At 37.7% G+C, this 20388-nt stretch overlaps 1 protein-coding gene across 1 annotated transcript; it reads right to left on the minus strand.

Moving 5' to 3' along the window:
- Window positions 1-7678: 7678 nt before the first annotated feature.
- LOC137837001 (receptor-like protein kinase FERONIA) lies at window positions 7679-10472 on the minus strand. Its single transcript, XM_068645813.1, has one exon. The coding sequence runs from the start codon at window positions 10208-10210 to the stop codon at window positions 7769-7771; it is 2442 nt and encodes an 813-aa protein (XP_068501914.1). The 5' UTR covers window positions 10211-10472; the 3' UTR covers window positions 7679-7768.
- Window positions 10473-20388: the final 9916 nt, after the last annotated feature.

Consider the following 20388-nt stretch of genomic DNA (forward strand, 5'->3'; position numbering starts at 1 on the left):
GAAATTGCAAAAGATGGAGGTGCAACAAGCTAGACCATCTCCTTCAATCCATGATGAGCATCATAGACCTTCAACAAGAGCTTCTTCCAATGATTTTGGCCGTGAAGATGAGCGTAGGAGAAGGAGAACTCCACCCCAAGTCCATGGACAAAGACATCATCAACAAGGGGAAAGACAACAATGGCTTCTATCAAGATGCAAAGTCTAGGCTTCCTTCGGTCAAGCTTCCTTGTTTTAATGGCTCTAGTGATCCTAATGTATATTTAGATTGGGAGGCTAAGTGTGAACAAATATTTGAGATCCATGAGATCCAAGATGATCATAAGCTTAAGCTAGCCACCCTAGAGTTTAGTGATTATGCCATGAAATGGTGGCATGGAATTGTAAAGGACATTATCTATCACAAGGGTCCTCCCGTGGACTCTTGGAACTCTTTAAAGGATCATATGCGCGCTAGGTTTGTGCCCCCACATTTTAGGAAAGACCTCATGTTGAGACTCCAACGGTTTCAACAAGGCACGCTAAATGTGGATGAATATTATAAGGAGCTAGAGACGCTTGTGCTTAAAATTGAATTAGAAGAAAGTGAGGAAGCTATGATTGCTAGGTTTGTGAGTGGTCTTAGGAAGGATATTCAAAACATTGTTGAGTTACAAGAGTATTCATCATTGGGCTCTTTAGTTCATCTTGCAATGAAGGTGGAAGCCCAACTTGCTAAGAAAAACTCTTTCAAAAATGCTTCCAATGATGGATACTACTCCAAGTCTTGGAGAAACAAAAATTCTTTTTCTAAACATCCTTCCAAAGATTCTTCTTTCAAACCCAAGGAAACTAAGCCATCTACTTCTAGGCCTTAATCTCCCACTAGAACGTCTAATACTAAATGCTTTAAATGTATGGGTTATGGTCATATAGCTGCAAATTGTCCTTCTAAACGAAGTATGTACATGCATGAGGGCATTGTAGTTAGTGAGCATGATTCGGATTCTCCTAAGCATTCATTGCATTCTCATGCATCTAGTGAGGAAGAGAGCGAATGTCCACTTGAAGGGGATTTGTTAGTTGTGAGAAGACTTCTTGGACAAGTTTCACAACCTTTTGATGAAAGTCAAAGGGAAAACATTTTCCATACAAGATGTCTTATTCAAAACAACATTTGCTCTTTGATAGTGGATGGGGGTAGTTGTGCAAATGTGGCTAGTACAAGAGTAGTAGATAAGCTTGGATTGCCTACTATCTCTCATACAAAGCCCTACAAATTACAATGGCTTAGTGAGGGAGGAGAAATAGTTGTCAATAAACAAGTCCTCATCCATTTCTCCATTGGAAAATACAAAGATGAGGTATTATGTGATGTTGTGCCCATGGAAGCCACTCATGTTCTTTTGGGAAGGCCTTGGCAATTTGATAGAAAAGTTTTACATGATGGCTTTACCAACAAACTATCTTTTGAATTCCATGGTCACAAGGTTACTTTAAAATCTCTCTCTCTAAGAGAAGTCCATGATGACCAAGTTATCATGAAGAAAAAGAGGGAGAGTGAAAAAGATAAAAAAGATAAGAGTTCTAAGCCTACACTCCTTGTGTCTAGGCGTGAAATTGAAAGGGAAATAGTGGCTCATCATCCTCTTTTCTTAGCCATCCCTAGAACTCTTAGAGTAGAATCACTTGTTGATAGTCCTCATTGCTTGGAAAATTTGGTAGAAGAGTTCCAAGATGTGTTTCAAGATCCTCCCAATGGACTTCCACCTTTGAGAGGGATTGAGCACCAAATTGATTTGATATCGGGCTCTTCTTTACCAAACCGTCCAACATATAGGACCAATCCAAGTGAAACCAAGGAAATTCGCCAACAAGTTGAGGCTTTGATTGAGAAAGGGTGGGTGCAAGATAGCATGAGTCCTTGTGCTATGCCTATCATCTTAGTGCCAAAAAAGGATGGCACATGGCGAATGTGTTCGGATTGTAGGGCCATCAATAACATAACAATTAAGTATAGGCATCCCATACCTAGACTAGATGATTTGTTGGATGAATTACATGGTGCAAAAATCTTTTCAAAGATTGATCTTAAAAGCGGCTACAATCAAATCCGTATTAAACTGGGTGATGAATGGAAGACGGATTTTAAGACCAACTTTGGTTTATATGAGTGGTTAGTTATGCCTTTTGGTCTAACTAATGCACCAAGTACTTTCATGCGCCTCATGCATCATGTTCTTAGACCATTCATTGGTAAGTTTGTTGTTGTTTACTTTGATGACATTCTCATTTATAGCTTATCTTTGAATGACCATAGGTTGCATGTTAGGCAAGTTTTAGAAACCCTTAGGAAGGAACATTTGTATGCTAATCTTGCTAAATGTATGTTTGCTCTTGATCATATAGAATTCCTAGGGTTTGTTGTGAGTTGCAAAGAGATCCATGTGGACAAAACAAAGGTGATGGCCATTCAAAATTGGCCTACACCGAAATCTTTGAATGAGGTCCGAAGTTTTCATGGACTTGCTTCTTTTTATAGAAGATTTGTCCCAAACTTTGGTACCATTGCCGCACCACTCAATGACATAGTGAAAAAGGATGTGGTCTTTCAATGGGGAGAAGCACAACAAAATGCTTTTGACACTTTGAAAGAAAAATTGACTAATGCTCCCATCTTGGCCCTTCCTAATTTCACTAAGACATTTGAGATTGAGTGTGATGCTTCAAGCATAGGTATTGGGGCTGTTCTCCTTCAAGAGGGCCACCCCATAGCCTATTTTAGTGAGAAATTGAAGGGAAGTCATCTCAATTATTCCACCTATGATAAGGAATTATATGCACTTGTTAGGGCTTTATTTACATGGCAACACTATCTTTTTCCCAAAGAGTTTGTGATACACAGTGATCATGAATCTCTTAAATATTTGAAAAGCCAAAACAAGCTTAACAAGAGGCATGCTAAGTGGGTGGAATTCATTGAGCAATTTCCTTATGTGATCAAACACAAGCAAGGCAAAGTAAATATTGTGGCGGATGCTCTTTCTAGAAGATACACTTTGCTAAATCTTTTAAGCTCTCAATATCTTGGTTTTGATCACATTAAGGAACTTTATCATGATGACCTTGATTTTTCCCTCATCTATCAAGAGTGTCTTAAAGGAGGACACAAAGACTTTTTTTATACAAGATGGCTTTCTTTTTAAAGGAAAACGTCTTTGTGTTCCTCATTGCTCTATTAGATTATCTCTTGTTAGAGAAGCTCATGAGGGGGGTTTAATGGGACATTTTGGGGTTGCTAAAACTTTGGATGTGTTGCATGAACATTTCTTTTGGCCTCATATGCATAAACATGTTCATAGTTTGTGTGATAAATGCATAGCTTGCCGCAAAGCTAAGTCTAAAATGCATCCCCATGGTCTATATACTCCTCTTCCTATCCCTTCAATGCCTTGGGTAGATATATCTATGGATTTCATCTTAGGCTTACCCAAGACATCAAAGGGAAAGGACTCAATTTTTGTGGTAGTGGATCGTTTTCAAAGATGGCTCACTTTATTCCTTGCCACAAAGTGGATGATGCATGCCACATTGCAAACCTCTTCTTCCAAGAAGTGGTTCGCTTGCATGGGATTCCTAGATCTATAGTGTCCGATAGAGATCCCAAGTTCTTGAGTCACTTTTGGAAGACCTTGTGGGGCAAGCTTGGGACTAAGCTTTTATTTTCTACCACTTGCCACCCACAAACTGATGGTCAAACCGAGGTGGTAAATAGAACTTTGGGACAACTATTGAGATGTTTTATTTCGGGGAATCCTAGAGTGTGGGAGAATTTACTACCCCATGTTGAGTTTGCATATAATCGTGTAGTAAATTCTACCACCTCACATTCTCCTTTTGAGGTGGTCTATGGGTTTAACCCCCTAACACCTCTTGATCTTCTTCCTATTCCCCTTCTTGGAGATGTCTTGTGCAAAGATGGGGATGAAAAGGCTTCTTTTGTGAAAACTTTGCATAAAGACATCAAGAAGAGAATTGAGAAGAAGGTTGGCAAGTATGCTGAACTTGCCAATAAAAGGAGAAAAACATTGTTGTTTGATGAGGGCGATTGGGTTTGGCTTCACTTGAGGAAGGATCGCTTTCCTACTCAAAGGAAGTCCAAACTAATGCCTCGAGGGGATGGACCTTTCCAAATCCTCAAGAGGATTAATGACAATGCTTATGAGTTAGATATGCCCGATACATTCTTAGGTAGTCATACTTTTAATGTCAGCGATCTAACTCCTTTTTCTGTAGGTCTCTAGAATTCGTGGTCGAATTCTCTCCAACTTGGGGAGTATGATGGAGATCAAGCTCAAGTGGACATGGAGGCCAATCAACAAGATCAAGAAGAGATAGAGGCACAAATGGAGGACGCCCATGGAGGTCAAAGCCCACCTCAAAGGCTTACAAGAAGCATGTTCAAAGCTTTAGGAGCTAGGGGACAATTATTTTCTCTTTTTGTAATTTCTTTGGTTGAAGGTGCTTAGAGGGAAACATTAGAAACCTCTTTTGTTATAGCATCTTGTAGGATTTAATTTGGAGTTTTAGGAGGGGGGGGGGGGGGGTACGTTAGTAGATAGGTGTAGGAGTAGAATAGGAGGTGCCAAAGTGAAGGAAGAGGTCACACCTTCCTCATGCCTTGTAATTGGCGCCGGTTCTAGAACTTTTTTAGGAGGGAATTTTTGAATTTGTGTAGCTTGCATTTCAACACCTTAGGCTATAAATAGAGGTGCTCCCTTTGTAAAATTCAGATTTGAATTTTAATTAGAGAAACTATACTCAAATTTTGAGAGAGCATTGGAGAGCTTTGATCCTTCTTCTCTAGTCTTATCTTGATGGTTCCATGGTTACCTCAAGTGGCGGCTTGCACACTCATCTAGGAGCATCCATCCTTCTAGTGGCGTGATCATCCAACCATACATCCATCTTCATGAACTTTCTCCTCTCCTTTCTTCTTTCTCTTTTGTTATTCATGTTTTAAGCTTGTGTTCTTGAGTTTTGGTTCAGTTATTTGCTTTTTCCAGCAGCTGTTCTTCTTCTTCTTTGTGTTTGGTTCGGTGCCTTTTAATTTCCAGCACTCCTTTTCAGTTTTCTTGCCTTTTAATTCAGTTTGTTCGGTTCATAGTTGTTCTTATTCAATTCTATTCGGTGCTTTTGCTTTTTATCTCTTTTTGGTGGTTCAATTTGACAATATGTGGAACTTCCATATGAGTTTGGATTTGGTGCTAGTTTTGGTGAGTTCTTGACTTAGAACATTGATCCAATTCTAAGAAAAAGTGCCTAACTATTGTCCAGCTCAAGTTGATTCCTAAGAATGTCAAGAATCATTCTCTTCTTTGTTATTGGAATCACATCAACTTGTGACACAAATGCCATTGTTTCCCATAAATTATTTAGAGACTTCCTGGTTGAGACCCCTTTTTCAATGTTGTCACATTCTCAAGGGTTAAGTCTCTAGGAGTTTTCCACTCTTTGGGCAAATCTGCAGTAACAACAAGTTCTTTGACCGGACATGAATCAGTTGTATTTAAATCAATTAATTGATTATATTGAAGTACAGTTCTCAAAGTTCATCAACAATAGGTTTAGGCAAATAATTATCAGATTCATCAAACACCACATGTATAGATTCTTCCATTGTAAGCAATCTTTTGTTCTACACCCTGTAAGCATGCCCATTAATAGCGTAGCCAATATGTATCCCCTCATTAGATTTACGATCAAATTTACCCAGATTATATTTCCCATTATTCAGAATAAAACATTTGCACCTACAAAACTCTAAGATGGCTTATGCTAGGCTTTCTACCTTTATAGAGTTCATAAGGAGTTTTCTTAAGAATTGGCTTAATTAAGGTTTTGTTTAGCACATATGAAGCAGTGTATACAACATCTTTCCATAAGTATTTTAGAAGATTAGATTCATTTAACATGGTCCTAACAAGCTCCTCAAGTGATCTATTTTTCCTTTCTACTACATCGTTTTGTTGAGGAGTCCTAGGGGTTGAATAGCTATGTTTGATCTCATGTTTTTCACAAAATCTATCAAATCTAGCATTTTGAAAATTTCTCCCATGATCACTATGAATTGATTTTATGCTACAACCATTTTCATCTTGCAATATTTTAGCCAATTTCTTGAAAGCATCATTCTTAGAAACAAGAAAGAGAGTCCAAGTATATCTTGAGAAATCATCCATAATCACAAAAGCATAATAGTTTCCAACTAAGCTAGCATTTCTGGAAGGCCCACACAGATCCATATGTAAAACATCCAAAGGTTTATTTGAAGAAATTATATCCTTTATTTTAAAGGAGACTCTTGTTTGTTTACCCTTCACATATGCATCACACAATCTGTTATTTTGGAGTTTTATATTTCGTAAGCCAAAAACAAGCTCCTTAGATTTCAATTTGTTTAAATGATTTGGAAGGATGTGGGCTAACCTCCTTTGCCATAGCCATGACTCATCATCCTTTGATAAAAAGACATTCATTTACAGAGCAATTATGTATGATATCTAGGAGATAGATATTATTTACCCTTTTACCTATGAACAACACCTTACCAGAAGTTTAATTTGAAATTATGCACTTGTTGGATTCAAAGTTAACTTTGTATCCCTTCTCACATAATTGGTTGATGCTTAGAAGGCTAATCCTTCCACATATAACACATTCTCTATTAATGTTGATCCTTTGGTTCCAACATTTGAGTAATATCACCGATCAGGTGTTTTGAGTAGCCACCGTCCAAATATCACTGGTTTGGTTTTCTATTGTTTTTCGAATAAGAGCTTGAATATTCATTATTCACCATGAAGCACATGTTTGCTTCTTCACTCTCAGTTGATGACTAAAGCTTTTATCTTGTTCTTTTAATAAGCTTCTGGATGAAGTGAATGAGACTCGAAACCAAGTTCCTTCAATGACAAAGAAACTTTAACCACTACACCGGACAAATTCTTTTGTATTATTATGATTTTTATTATATTTATTATTAATAATAATATGAATATAATATTAATAACATGAATATAGTATTAATAATATGAATATAATATTAATAATATATAATTTTTATAATAATTATTATTATTAATATAATTTATATTATTATTATTATTATTATTATAATTAATATTATTATTATTAATATAATTTATATTATTATTATTATTATTATTATTAATATAATTTATATTATTATTAATATAATTATTATTATTAATAATAAATATAAATTATATTAGTAATAAGAAGTATAATAAAAATCATAACTTGTTGGAATAATCTTTAATGCTTTGAGTCTTGCATATTTATAATGTGCTTCGTGTGTATTTCTGTTGATTTGTCCTTTCCATTAGTTGTTTTACACTTTCTCTTCGCTCTCGTCGACTCTCTTGCAGTTTTAATGCGGACTCCATCATCAAAACGACATCGTTCATGGATGGCCTCTGCATCCCTTTTGTGACAAACAACTCACTCCAATCTGGCAAAACAAGGCCAAACACTGGGGAGAGATCTTCCCCTTTAATATGGGATCCACAATCTAATTTGTACATAATTTTTTTATCTAGTTTTAGAGAGAATTATAAAAGTTAATCCTTTAAAAAATATAATTAGTTTTTTCAATTTAAAAAATTCTACAGTAATATAAAGAAATTATCTTGATCCCATTCTATTTATTCCCGTAGAATTGTTTCCTTGTGACAGTTTTTACTCTTTCTTTGCTTGTTGACACTGGTCACACTACTTCTCCATTGAGAATAGCAACATTTTCACGTTGCTCTGCACTTTCTTGTAGCTGCAGCGTAAACTCCAGCATCCCAGCCACATCCTTCATGGACGGCCTCAGCGATCCATCTTCCGACAAACAACTCATCCCAATCTCACAAAACTTCTTCAAACACTCTTCTGCAATCTTCTTCTTCAACGTGGGCTCCACAATCTCTGCTATGCTCCCACTTTCGTAACAATGTCTCACCCAATTAGCAAGCGACACCTGTTTCGTCTCCGCAGTGTGAATCAAAGGTGGACGACCACACAGTATCTCAAACAACACAACCCCCAAAGAGTACACGTCAGACTTCTCCGTCAAACGGTACCGTTTATAATACTCCGGATCCAAATATCCGAAGCTGCCTCTCACATCGGTGCTGACGTGCGCCTTCGAAGTTCCAATTGGCCCAAGCCTTGAAAGCCCGAAGTCCGAAACCTTGGCCTCCCACTTATCATCCAACAAGATGTTCGTGCTCTTCACATCCCGGTGGATAATCATGTGCTTCGCGCCTGTGTGGAGATAGTGCAGTCCACGCGCCGCCTCGATGCATATCTGCAGCCGCTGCTTCCACGAGATAGCGGGGTTGTCCGTGTTGTACAGATGGTCACGGAGGTTGCCACGTGTCATGAAATCGTAGACCAAGATCATTTCCCTATTATCGTTGCAGTAGCCGATGAGGGACACGATATTGCGGTGGCGTAGTTGCGAGAGCATCTTGATTTCGTTTAGGAACTCGCGACCCCCCTGCTGCGAATCCGGTTTAAGGCGCTTGATGGCGACCGGGGTGGAACCGCCGTCAATGTAGCCCTTGTACACGTGGCCGAATCCCCCGGTGCCGATGATAAAGACTTCGTCGAAGTTTAGGGTGGCCGTTCTCATCTCGTCGAGGGAGAAGCGGCGGCAGAGTTCTGTCGACGCGGAGGAATTCTGTTGCATTTTTGACTTGGATTCGTTATTCTGGTTCTTAGTATAAGTGATATTCTCATATTGTAATAATGCTACAAAGAAAACGGCAAGAGAAATCAGAACGACGGCGGATATCATCCACGGGACGGCACATACCAACCACGGGATGTCAATTATCATGGAACCACTTCTGCTGCGGGTCTTCCCGTTTTGGCCGGGAATGCTGTTGAGTGGAGTTTGAACCGGGTCCGGGTTGGGCCCGGCGAGGTTGTTTGAGCCGGCTTCGCTGATTTTGAAGATCTCGAGACCGTTCAGGAAGGCACTGTTGTATCTCGTATACGCACTATTTTCGTCAGGGTGCATTTGAAGCGAGAAATTAAACTTTTTCTGACAATCATTCTTTGGAATCAAAACGGCGTAGTCTCTGTGCACAGCTAGACCTTTTTGTTTCTGACTCCATTTCATTACATCAGCACGATCTTCAGCGCACTGGCTATTTATGTAAATGAAGAATCTCCTGTCACTGATGTCATTAATATGAGGATCAATCTCGCAAAAGTGGAGCCTGAGAACGTAAGTGAAGCCACAATCAACGGGGAACATCCAAGTGAGGTTGGTTATTTTGTTCAGAGTATTGTTTGTGCCCTGGCTACGCGCTGTTCTGAACAGTTCCTTTGGTGCCACGTAATCAGGATTCACGGTTATCATCTTACCACTCCAGTCACCTGGTAGATCATCATTCTTTGGATTTTCTTTAATAAAATAAGGATGTTCGTCAGTCCATTCCCTGAACAAACCGGTGTCGTTTTGTGGCGGGATTTCTTGGCCTCCAGAGTTGATTCTATACTCAGTCTGGAGCGCATAGCTGGTTCCAACGCTGTAGAGCGTGCTGGTTCCGACTTGCGTGAAGCCTATCTCATTTTGTTGGGTGTAATATAAATCGGCTGGCATGGAAAGAACCTCGATTCCATTGATGAAAGCGTAGGAGTTTGGATGGGAGGGAGTGAAGGTGAGGATAAGCCTCTCACCGTCGTTGACGTTGACCACGTATTCTCTGAAGATAGTAGTGGTGGCTTGATCGTCAGCGTGAAGAGAGGCGTTGAAAGCGTTGAGGAGAGTGAATTGGTTGGATTGAAGGGTGAAAGAAGCTTGGTTGCGGGGAAAGGAAGGGTAGTCGGAAGGGTAGAAGAAGAGGCGAAGGAATTTGGGGCCTGGGGAGACGGGGAAGGAGTAGTTGAATTGGGAACGGGACAATCGTGCAGTGGAGTAGGGGATTTCATTGATGGAAAAAGACTGTGTTGTTGCCTTCTCTGAAACGGTGCCGTCTTGAGAAGATAAGTACTCTTCGTCGCCGGTCCACCTTCTTTGACCATCGGAGGAATTCCCAGTGGTGCCGCAACTGATGGTGAAAATATCCTCCGGGGTGTAGGCCTGGAGATGTACGGAGAAGTGTAGAAGGAGGAAGAAGAGTGTTAAGGAGGTGATGAAGGTGATAGCCATGATTTATGGAGGGAACAGAAGTGATTGAAGTCGCGAAGACTTATCATAACTTTCAATGTATCATTTTCCAAGTAAGAATTGCATGGAAGGCAGGGAGAAAAGAACATGCAGCGTTGTTTGTTAGCGACGGACCACTGCCTGTCTATTCAGTTGAAGGTTTCTTCTTCTTCAGTATAAATCAAAACCGAAAGTCCAAAAGCAAAAACCAAAAAAAACATGTTAATGTTTTATTGAAAAGTTAAAAAAAAAAAAATTAAAGAAAATTGAGAGGGTAAAATATACAGATAACCATTAATTTTATAAATTTTAATTTTTATTAAATTTAATTACATTTTATCACTTTTTTAAAATTAAAATTTTGATTACCGATAAAATGAGTGATATAAATTGTAAGATGGTAAATTTATAACATTATTCTCATTTGAATTTGGGCTAGTTATACTTCACACACATGACTTTTTTTTAACCTAAATATTATCCTCCATTGAATTTAAATTAGTGTGAATAAATAATTGTTATTTTCTTCAACGTTTTAGTTATTTTTTTTTTTATTTTTTTCAAGTCAGGTGCTTTTTGTATATCAAATATTTAGTTAAATTTAATTTGTATCTTCATTTAACATTATATTTTGAATATTGATATAATATTAAATTAAAGATACTCTCTTTTAGATAATCAAGCTTCTAGATAATAATTAATCGTAATTTAAATTTTTGAATTTTAACACCCTATGTTATAAAAATACTGTCTTTAAATTTAATTTTATCTTCATTTACCTATATTTTGAAAATTGATATAATACTAGTTTAAAGATACGGTCCCATGCTATAAAAATATTGTGTCTCAAATCTTAATTTAATCAAGTAGTTTTGATAATCTCTTCCTAGATATTAAAATACTATACTTCTAATATATTTATATTTAATACAAAAATATATTTACTATTACTACAAGAAAAACGAAATTTAGATGTTAAACTTAAGTGTTGATTAAGCATAGGACATAAATAGAGTGGACCAACAGATGTTAGATGATGTAAAATAAGTAGTGTAGGTTAAACCATTATAATGAAAGGACTTACTTGAAAATAAAATAAAATAATTAAAATAAAAATGCATTGCATAAGTCAAGTCGATGTTGATGTTGATAACATTAATTCTTTAACTATGGGTTGGACCAATACATATTTATTATTCTCTTTTTACAATTTTGTTAAAATTTATTTTATGTACTAGTGCGACTGGACGACTAAGTGAGTTGGCCAAAACTCGGATCGAATCGCTACCTAGGCCATCGTAGGAGGGTTATGTGACGGCATATGGCCGATCGATCCTTGACACTGATTCAATGATTGACCAAGTTAGCAGGATTAACCCGTGGTTAAGGGTTGTTTAGCGCAACCCTAAATCAAACCCACCAATGAAGGCTCATTAAGGTAATATAAATAACACACATTTCAAGAAGAAAGGTACGTTATTATCTACCGTACTCTGACACCTGAGTGCTGACACCCTGACTGACTTGAGCGTTGGAGTGTCTTCTGCAGGTACCATCCCCGCCTGTGAAGCCAGACGACCGAGAGGAGGAAGGTGTAACAAAGAGCTTAGAGCATTGTAGACCGACCGAAGGTGGAAGAAGGAGCAATCATTCTCCAGGTCCCAAACCCGTTCGAGAACATTTTATAACTATGTTGATTAGGACATTAGGTGTTAACTTTTATTTCTTTTAGATAATATCATTTAATTTTTTGTTGATGACAAGTATATGTAATTAAAATGATTTAATTGTTAAACTATTTATAATTGTTAAAAGTAAGGCTCACATATCATATTGTTGACAAAATAAATTATAATGTTGGTGCTGTTGAAAGTAGGATTCACATTGTTGCAAAAGCTACTCATAAAACTGTGAATGTGAATGTTGCTTCAAATATGAGGCACATGCGTCTCAAAATTGTAAATTTGTTCAGTTAATTTTCTTTCAATTTTAGAATTAAAAACTGGACAGATATGTAATAAAAAATGATTAGACATTCTATTAGTAGACCGTTTATTTTGAAAATATGTTTCTTTTTTTATAATATGATCACAGTGGAAATGGAAAACTATAAGAATGAAAAAAAAGGTATATATGCAGCACAAATAAAAACATGAATTATGCAGATACATAAAAAATATTTTTAAAAAAATATTTGTTTTTAAGAAAAATATTGAAAGTTTACCAAGTAAACTCCCATGTAAGAGATGTGGATCACAATTGGACACTCTTAAGTACCAAGCCTTTCCTGCCAGAGTTCTTCTTAGATCACTTGAACAAATTTCCTTAAAAGTTTTTGTTGAGACTTAGAAATTAAAAGGGGAAAAAACTTAAGTTTAAGTTGAGAACAAAAATAAGAATAAAATTGTTAAAATAATCAGGAAAAAATATATAAAAATTGAAAAAAATAGAAATTAAGAATAAAAAAATAAAAACAAAAATAAACAAAATAATGGGAATAAAAATAATTAATAACATAAAAAGAAATAACATAATATATATTGAATTAAAATAAAATAAAGATATTTGTTTCCTCTAGTTTGGTTAAAATTAATATTGTTGGTGTTGTTAGGGATTCTCTTGGTCACTTGCTGCTTGTGGTAGTATTTTTCGTGGGAGTATGGGGGAGTTCATTGGTGATTTCTCTACTTATCTTGATATCTAGATGGGAGGATGGGGAATTCCAAGATGAGTGGTGGAGAGTCACCACTTAGAGCATGCTCTCATAAGATAAGGCCCAAAACTTTAGGAGAAAATACTCACTAAACACTCAAACAGGGTTTCTTTACTTCAAAATTCAATGTGAAATATATGAGGCAAGACACCCTATTTATAGGAGGGGTGCCTTGATGGGCAAGAGTAAGAGGAGAAAGGAAAGGGGAGAGGCGAGGGGCGGTTAGGGTTGACTCTAGGTCAATGCCACCCCTTTTAGGCTTCCTTCTAAAGGGTAGGTCAACAAAACCCTAACTTAGGTGCACATGTCATGAAAGTTGGGCTTGGAAAAAGCCCACTTTACGCTATGTTCACCCTAATTTGAGGAATGATAGGTTCTGAGGCACTGGTTGTAGAATGATCTTGAGCTAGTCCTGGGTCCTGTATCATGATCCTAGTCATCCTTCTGAAAGGTTGAGCTAGCTCATTGGATGCTCTATCTCTCAGGACTTCATCATCTATTGTGTGAACCTCTGACTTTCCGACTTTACCGCCATGTCATCGACATATGCTTGAACATTATGTCCCAACATGGGTTGTAAAATCCAATCCATAAGTCTTTACTAGGTCGCCCCTGCGTAACAATAGTTGGCTACTTTGGCCATGGACACTGTTTTTTCTTCATCCCTCGGTTGCATTCGAATTTGATTATACCCTGAAAAAACATCCATGAAGCTGAGCAAACTACAATAGGATGCGTTGTTCACCAAGGATTCTATGTTAGGTAGGGGACAAGAATCCTTGAGACAAACATTGTTGAGATCGATAAATCTACGCACATCCTCCACTTTTTGTTTGGTTTTTTCACCATCACAACATTTGCTAGCCATTTGAGATATTGAATTTCCTGCAACATGACCAGCTGTAAGGAGCTTTTGAGTCTCATCCTTTATATCCAAGCTCTTTTCTTCATTGAATTTTCTTCATCTTTGTACAATAGGCTTTACGTTCTCGTCCATTGTAAGATGATGACATAAGAAGTCTAGGTCAATGCCAGGCACGTCAGCGGACGACTATGCGAATGCATTCATGTTCTTTGAAATAATCTCCTTGATCTTTTCCTCTAACTCTTCTCCTGGGGGCTCGGGACGTCTTTCCTCAAAGTGGGGATGCTCCATGTCTACATCTGGTCTCCCTAAGCGAGTTCTAATCGTGTGCGTACCTTTTCTGCTCCTCAAACTATTCTTGTAACATTTGCAAGCTACCTTTGGATCCACCCTCATGGTTATTACTTTGCCTTCGGGCGAGGGCAGTTTCAACTTCATATGCAAAGTGGAAACCACTGCGCCTTGCCTGTTCAATGATGGTCGTCCCAGGAGCAAATTGTAAGAAGAAGGGGCGTTCACCATAATGTACTTGATCATTATGGTGTTTATTGCATTCTCATCCAAAAAGGTTGTCCTCAGCTTGACATACCCTCGAACTTCCACTTTGTTGCTGTGAAGGTAACAAGACAACCATCAAAGAGCTTGAGTTGGTCGGGGAAAATTTATAGGGCCAAATAAGTATCCCAAAACATGATGTCGACTGAACTTTCCTGATTAATCAGGACTCGATGCACATTTTGTCCCATAGTGATAACCGATAGCACCACAAGGTCATCTTCATGAGGAAAAACATCCTCAGAATCTTTGGTTGTAAAGCAGAGAAAAGGAATCAAGAGTCGCTTGGGTTCTTGAGTTTCCAATATCACGGCTATGAAGTAACGTTTTCGGCTAGATGTTGACGATCCTTCGCCAGAGAACCCCCTGCTATGGCATTAAAATCTCCTAGAATTGGGGCTTCATGGCTTCGTCCTAATAACTATTCAATGCTTTTCTTAATGGTCTAAGTCCAACCAAACTTATAAATAGGTGATGGCTCTCTCAGTAAAGGAAGACACTAACTATATTCTATACTCTTAACTTTCGTATTGTTAAGAACTTATCATCATCTTTGTGCTTCTATTGACTTGAGCATTGGATAGTCTTTTTTAGGTGGGTCTCCCTCTTTCATTTAAGACCAACTAAAAGCTCGTTCTCTGAGGAACACGTAGTCCTCACTGAGGTACCCTCCAAGTTCATTTCCGGTAGGAACTTTTGGTGCCCATCGTGGGACCCTGGTAAAATTTTTCCCTAGGACCACCATAACAAGTAGACGCACCTTAAAAACATATGTTTTTCACAAAACAACATGACCACCCAGCTTGATGCTATCCTCCGAAAGAACGAGGAAAGCATGCAAAAGGCAATGGAGAAAGTCCTTGAACAAATGTAAGATAAGATTGAAAGGGATATAGCATCCCTGAAAGAGCAACACAGGGTGGAAGCTGAAAAAAACCAAGCTGAGATATAAGCTTTACAAGATCAATTGATGACAAGAAATAACGATCATACTCAGACTGGTAGGAATCCTACCCAGTATGCAAAAAAGTCCCAACAGTTATCGCTTGAACCATCTATTTAGTAAGAACATATTTCTCCTTACACATATACTCCAAGTTCATCCTAGAGGGAGATTTGTTATGCTCTAACTCCAAGATCATCCTGGAGGGAGACTCGTTATGCTCTGACTCCAAGATCATCGTGGAGGGAAACTTGGGGACACGAGTAGATACCATTCAAGGAAGTACCCAATCATCCTCTCAATTAAGCAATGAAAGCCAATCTAAAAGGTTTCCACCCTTTTACCTCTGAGGTCATGAGTGCTCAACTACCCCAAAAATGGAAATAGGCGAGCTTTAAAAAATACAATGGGACTTCAGACCCCGATGCTCATATCAAAGCATGCATGACCCAGGTGAACCTGTTCTCAGGGAACATGGTCGTACATTGCATACTCTTTCCAACCACGTTGGTGAAGCTGGTCTTGGAATAGTACTATTCCTAGCCTAGAAATTCCATTGACTCCTTTAACACACAATGTGCACAGTTTTTACCCATATTTGATGATTGCAAACCAATAGTTGCGATGTTCGCTTTGTTGCACAATGTGGTCCAAGGTGACAAAGAAAGCATGCGACAATATATGGCACAATTTGCAAAAGCAACATCAAACATTCTTGACCTCCATTCGGTTGTAGCCATGGACGCCTTACAGATAGGATTTCATTCAGGGAAGTTCTTAGACACCCTTTACGCAAATTCTCTCGCCAACATGGATGAACTTCGCAGCCGAGTTGCCCGATACATCAACATTGAGGAGAATTTGATACAAGAAGGACAATAATGAAAACCTCGAAAGTTGCCACTTCGGAAAAATAATTCAAAACAAAGCTAACAAAAAGATTTGAAGATTATACTCCTTTGAATACAAGTCGGGACGTGATTTTGCACGAAGCGTGCAACCTCGGGTTGGTACAACTTTCGCCTCCACCAACTAGTCATCCATCAGTTGACTCGACCAAGAAGTGCTATTATCATCAAAACATGGGTCTTCTCCCTCGTATCTTCTTTTTGTGATTTTTTTATTGACGTGCCTCCTTACCTGGGTGCAAACAACATATGAAAGTACTTGTCTGAATTTTTTCAGCTCAATATGGACTCAGAATAAAATTTTAGAAAGTAGCGCGAAATTTCACAAGTTTTGGTAGAGGATAGCCTTGGTTTGCACAAAATATCTGAAAAATTCTCCCAAAATAGTTTCTTCCTGAAATTCCACGTAAGAATCTCCACTGAATTTGGGACAAACACACGAAAATTTCAGGTCAAACGGATGAGTACTCACCCACGAAAAAAATCAAACAGTTTCACACACAAACGAACCTTCCTTTTGGCCCTGGCATTGATGAATAAAAAATTTATTGCCAATCTTGTGGGACGAATCCGGGGCTTAAATCTCAGTAGACACAGTGACGAACGTCTGGTAAAAATTTCAGACCAAAATACCCAAGGAGTAAGGCGTAGTAAGTCCCAGACCGAGAGTGAACAAAACTAGTTTTCCGAAAACAAAACGTCCTGGCTTTTCTCCCCCGTATCTTCTTTTTGTGATTTATTTATGGATGTGCCTCCTTACCTGGGTGTAAACAACATATGAAAGTACTTGTCTGAATTTTTTCAGCGCAATACGGACCCAGAATTAAATTTCAGAAAGTAGGGCGAAATTTCACAAGTTTTGGTAGAGGATAGCCTTGGTTTACACAAAATTTCTGAAAAATTCTCCCGAAATAGTTGTTAGAATGGATGGCTTTAAACTAGAGGGGGGTGAATTGTTTAAAGAGGGTTTTCGCAAACTTTTAAAACAAGAATGAAATTATCTCAAGAAATAATTGATAAGAAATTCAGTTTGCCAAAACAGCAATAAAAAACAGCAGTACCAGAAAAACAATCGGTTGTTTCACAGAAACAATCGGTTGTTTATACCAGCAAACAACAAACAAAACTGAATTTAAAGAGTTTAAGGATAGAGAGATTGCACACTGATGTTTATACTGGTTCACTCCAAATCCAAAGCTACATCCAGTCTTAGAAACCCTGAGGAAATCCACTAAGCAATCACACCTTGATCACTTACACCACAACCAAGAAAGTGACCTTGAACACCTCAAGACACACACTCTTCTTGGCCAACACACCAACACTAAGATTGCTGATCTTGATCCCCTTAAGAACACACAACAAATCTCAGCAAACACAGAAATGAAACTTGTTCAGTAGAGTACAAGGATTACACTTGTTACAGAAGATAATATGAAATCAATACAAGCAGAATCCTATTCCACTCACTTTGATCAATCACAAACTCTAAGCAATCTTAGCTCTTTGAAAAACTAAAAAAATCTTTTCAAAATCTTGTAAAAGATTGTTACTCAAATATGTTATTCTGAATTTATTCAAAGATGTTGTTTGTTATCAAATCTTAACAAACTCTTAAATTGCATTAAAAGATTGGTCAAAGCTTTTAATGACTGGAGCGTAAGCAGTTAAATCATTTAAAGCTCAATCAAAGATAAAACAGTTTTTCTGTTATGGTCCCAAAACAAAAAATCGGTTGTTTCCTCGAATCAATCGGTTGTTTTGGTTTTAACAGCTCAACCATTTGAAAAATAGTTTTCAATCTTTTCTCAAAACATCTAAGTATAAACAATCGGTTGTTTCAACAAAACAATCGGTTGTTTTAACTTAGTTTGAAAAACATTTTACTTTCACAAAGATTGAGAATGCCTATGCTTTAGATTTAATCAAATGGTGGATTACAACACTCAAACTACCCCAAAACTAAACTAAACCAGCACAGTAACAACAAGCACAACCAAGGCTTCAACATCCTTCAAAGGATTTGGATTCTTCAAAGCTTGAACACCACATGGTTCAACAATCTCCCCCTATTTGATGAAGACAAATCCCTGATGCTTGTGTTGTACCTGATTGAATCTGAAGCAGTTCCTGCAAGATACAATTTTGAACAAAGCATAGAACTTCTAATATTTGGTTAGCACAAATATAAGAATTAAAGTCCAGAGCTAAATATCATAAACAAATATTACTCATCCAAACTTGTTTTAACAACTAAAAAACAGAAATTTAAACACAACATATATATCTCCCCCTATTTGTCTTCACAAAAAGACAAAGAGAAGAGATAAAACAAGATATAATTGTTTTGATTACATCAGAATTAAAGCAGTAACAACAGAAGGAAAAAAAAATTGAAAAACAGATATAACCACAAAAAACAATCGGTTGTTTCGATACATCAACCTGTTGTTTTTCCTCATTCATCATCATTTGCAAACTGAAGATCAAAGATTTGGTTCTGGACAGCTTCAATCTGTTCATCTAGAGTCATGAAGCGTGCATCCATGTTGTCAAACCTGTTGTCAATCCTCTGGAAATTACTAACACAGAGATCATGGAGGTTTCTTTGATTCTCCCCAAAGCTATCAAGCCTATTCATCATGAGTCTTTCAAAAGAAGACATGGTTTGCATCCCTTCTTCTTGATTTCCAGCACCAGCACTAGGTCCAACATCTTGATAATCTTCAGGTGGATCTTCATGTTGAACATCCATATCAGCAGGCTCATCTTGTTCAAGATCAGCAGCACCACTAGATGAGGCACCAAGATCACCATCCTTGCTAATCCATTTGCCATCTACTTTGGTAAAACCCATTTTGCTGAGTGATCCATTGTTCAACTCTTGAGTTGACTTGACCAACTCAGATGTTTCATCTTCAAGGTTCACTTCAAAATAGAGTAGAAATTTAGATACCAAAACAACATATGGATAGTGATAGTCACATAACCTCATAGCCTTTTGCATGTGCTATTTGATGATGTGAATCCAATTGATTTTGATCTTCTTCATGATGCAGAAAATATATACCAGATCTTCTTCAGTAAGAACAAAATGATTACTCCCCCTTGGAGTTAAAGTCCAAGTCACAATGAGAGTAAGCAATCTTTCATCAAGCTTTAGACCTCCAACCGAGCATGTTCTCACTTGAGCATGTTGATTCTTCAAGCAACTCTTGTAGTATTGGATTTTGTTAAAATCCTCCACTACACCAAGATTTCCCTTGTTGATTCTAAGCCCAGAGAACTTGAGACCAGCAACAACAGTCCATACTTCATGAGTTATCTCCATTTCTACACCTTTCACATGAGAAACTAGATTGTTTCCCTCAAACTTTAGGTTTGTGTAGAACACCCTTACCAAATCTGGGTAAATGTTTCCCTTCATCTCCAGAAACTTTCTGAGAGATTGATCTTTGAGCAGCCTCCTTACATTCTCAAGCTTTTGACTTTTCAGCCAATCAAAGCACAACCTTGGGGTTGTTTATCTTTTTGATACTTGTTTCATACCTATACCTCTCAATAAGATCATTGTCTCCAGAAAACCAGCCTTCTAGCCTTCCTCCTAACCTTACAACTCTGGTTTTGACTCTCTTTGAGGTGGGAGGAGTTGATTCCATGATGGCAGAGAAGAAAACAGATAAGAACTCACTTCACAGGTTTTTGCAAGAGATGTTGCAATAGATGTTGCAATTGGTTGTTCTTGTGGAAGAGATTAGCTGCACCAGATTTTATAGCAGAAAAAGAATAAATTAGCATTCAATGTTATGAGTGGGTACCTGATTTTCAGAGAGAGAGGACTTGACTCTGCCCTGCACAGAAAACGTCAGAAAAAGCTGAAAATCACATGGTCTTCACATGTGATCTTTGAGCAGTGATTAAGGCTCTTGAATTTCTAAGATTTTGGAATATATTCCTTTATGACTGTTGTAACTTCTCTCTGAACGTGATCAACTTTCAACACAGATTCTTTGACCAAGATTCTCTCTTTGAATTGATCTGCAACGGATAGAAATTCAAAATAACAATTAAAAAGATTTCTTCACAGTGCTGTCAGACCTAAAACAATCGGTTGTTTTTCTGCAGCAGTTAAAACTGATTTTGAATTTTAACTATGAGCAGAAAGAGTTCAAAGCAGATGACATTAAGCATATTAAA

The sequence above is a fragment of the Phaseolus vulgaris genome, chromosome 4 (assembly GCF_000499845.2).
Source record: "Phaseolus vulgaris cultivar G19833 chromosome 4, P. vulgaris v2.0, whole genome shotgun sequence".
In the NCBI taxonomy this organism is placed as follows: domain Eukaryota; kingdom Viridiplantae; phylum Streptophyta; class Magnoliopsida; order Fabales; family Fabaceae; genus Phaseolus; species Phaseolus vulgaris.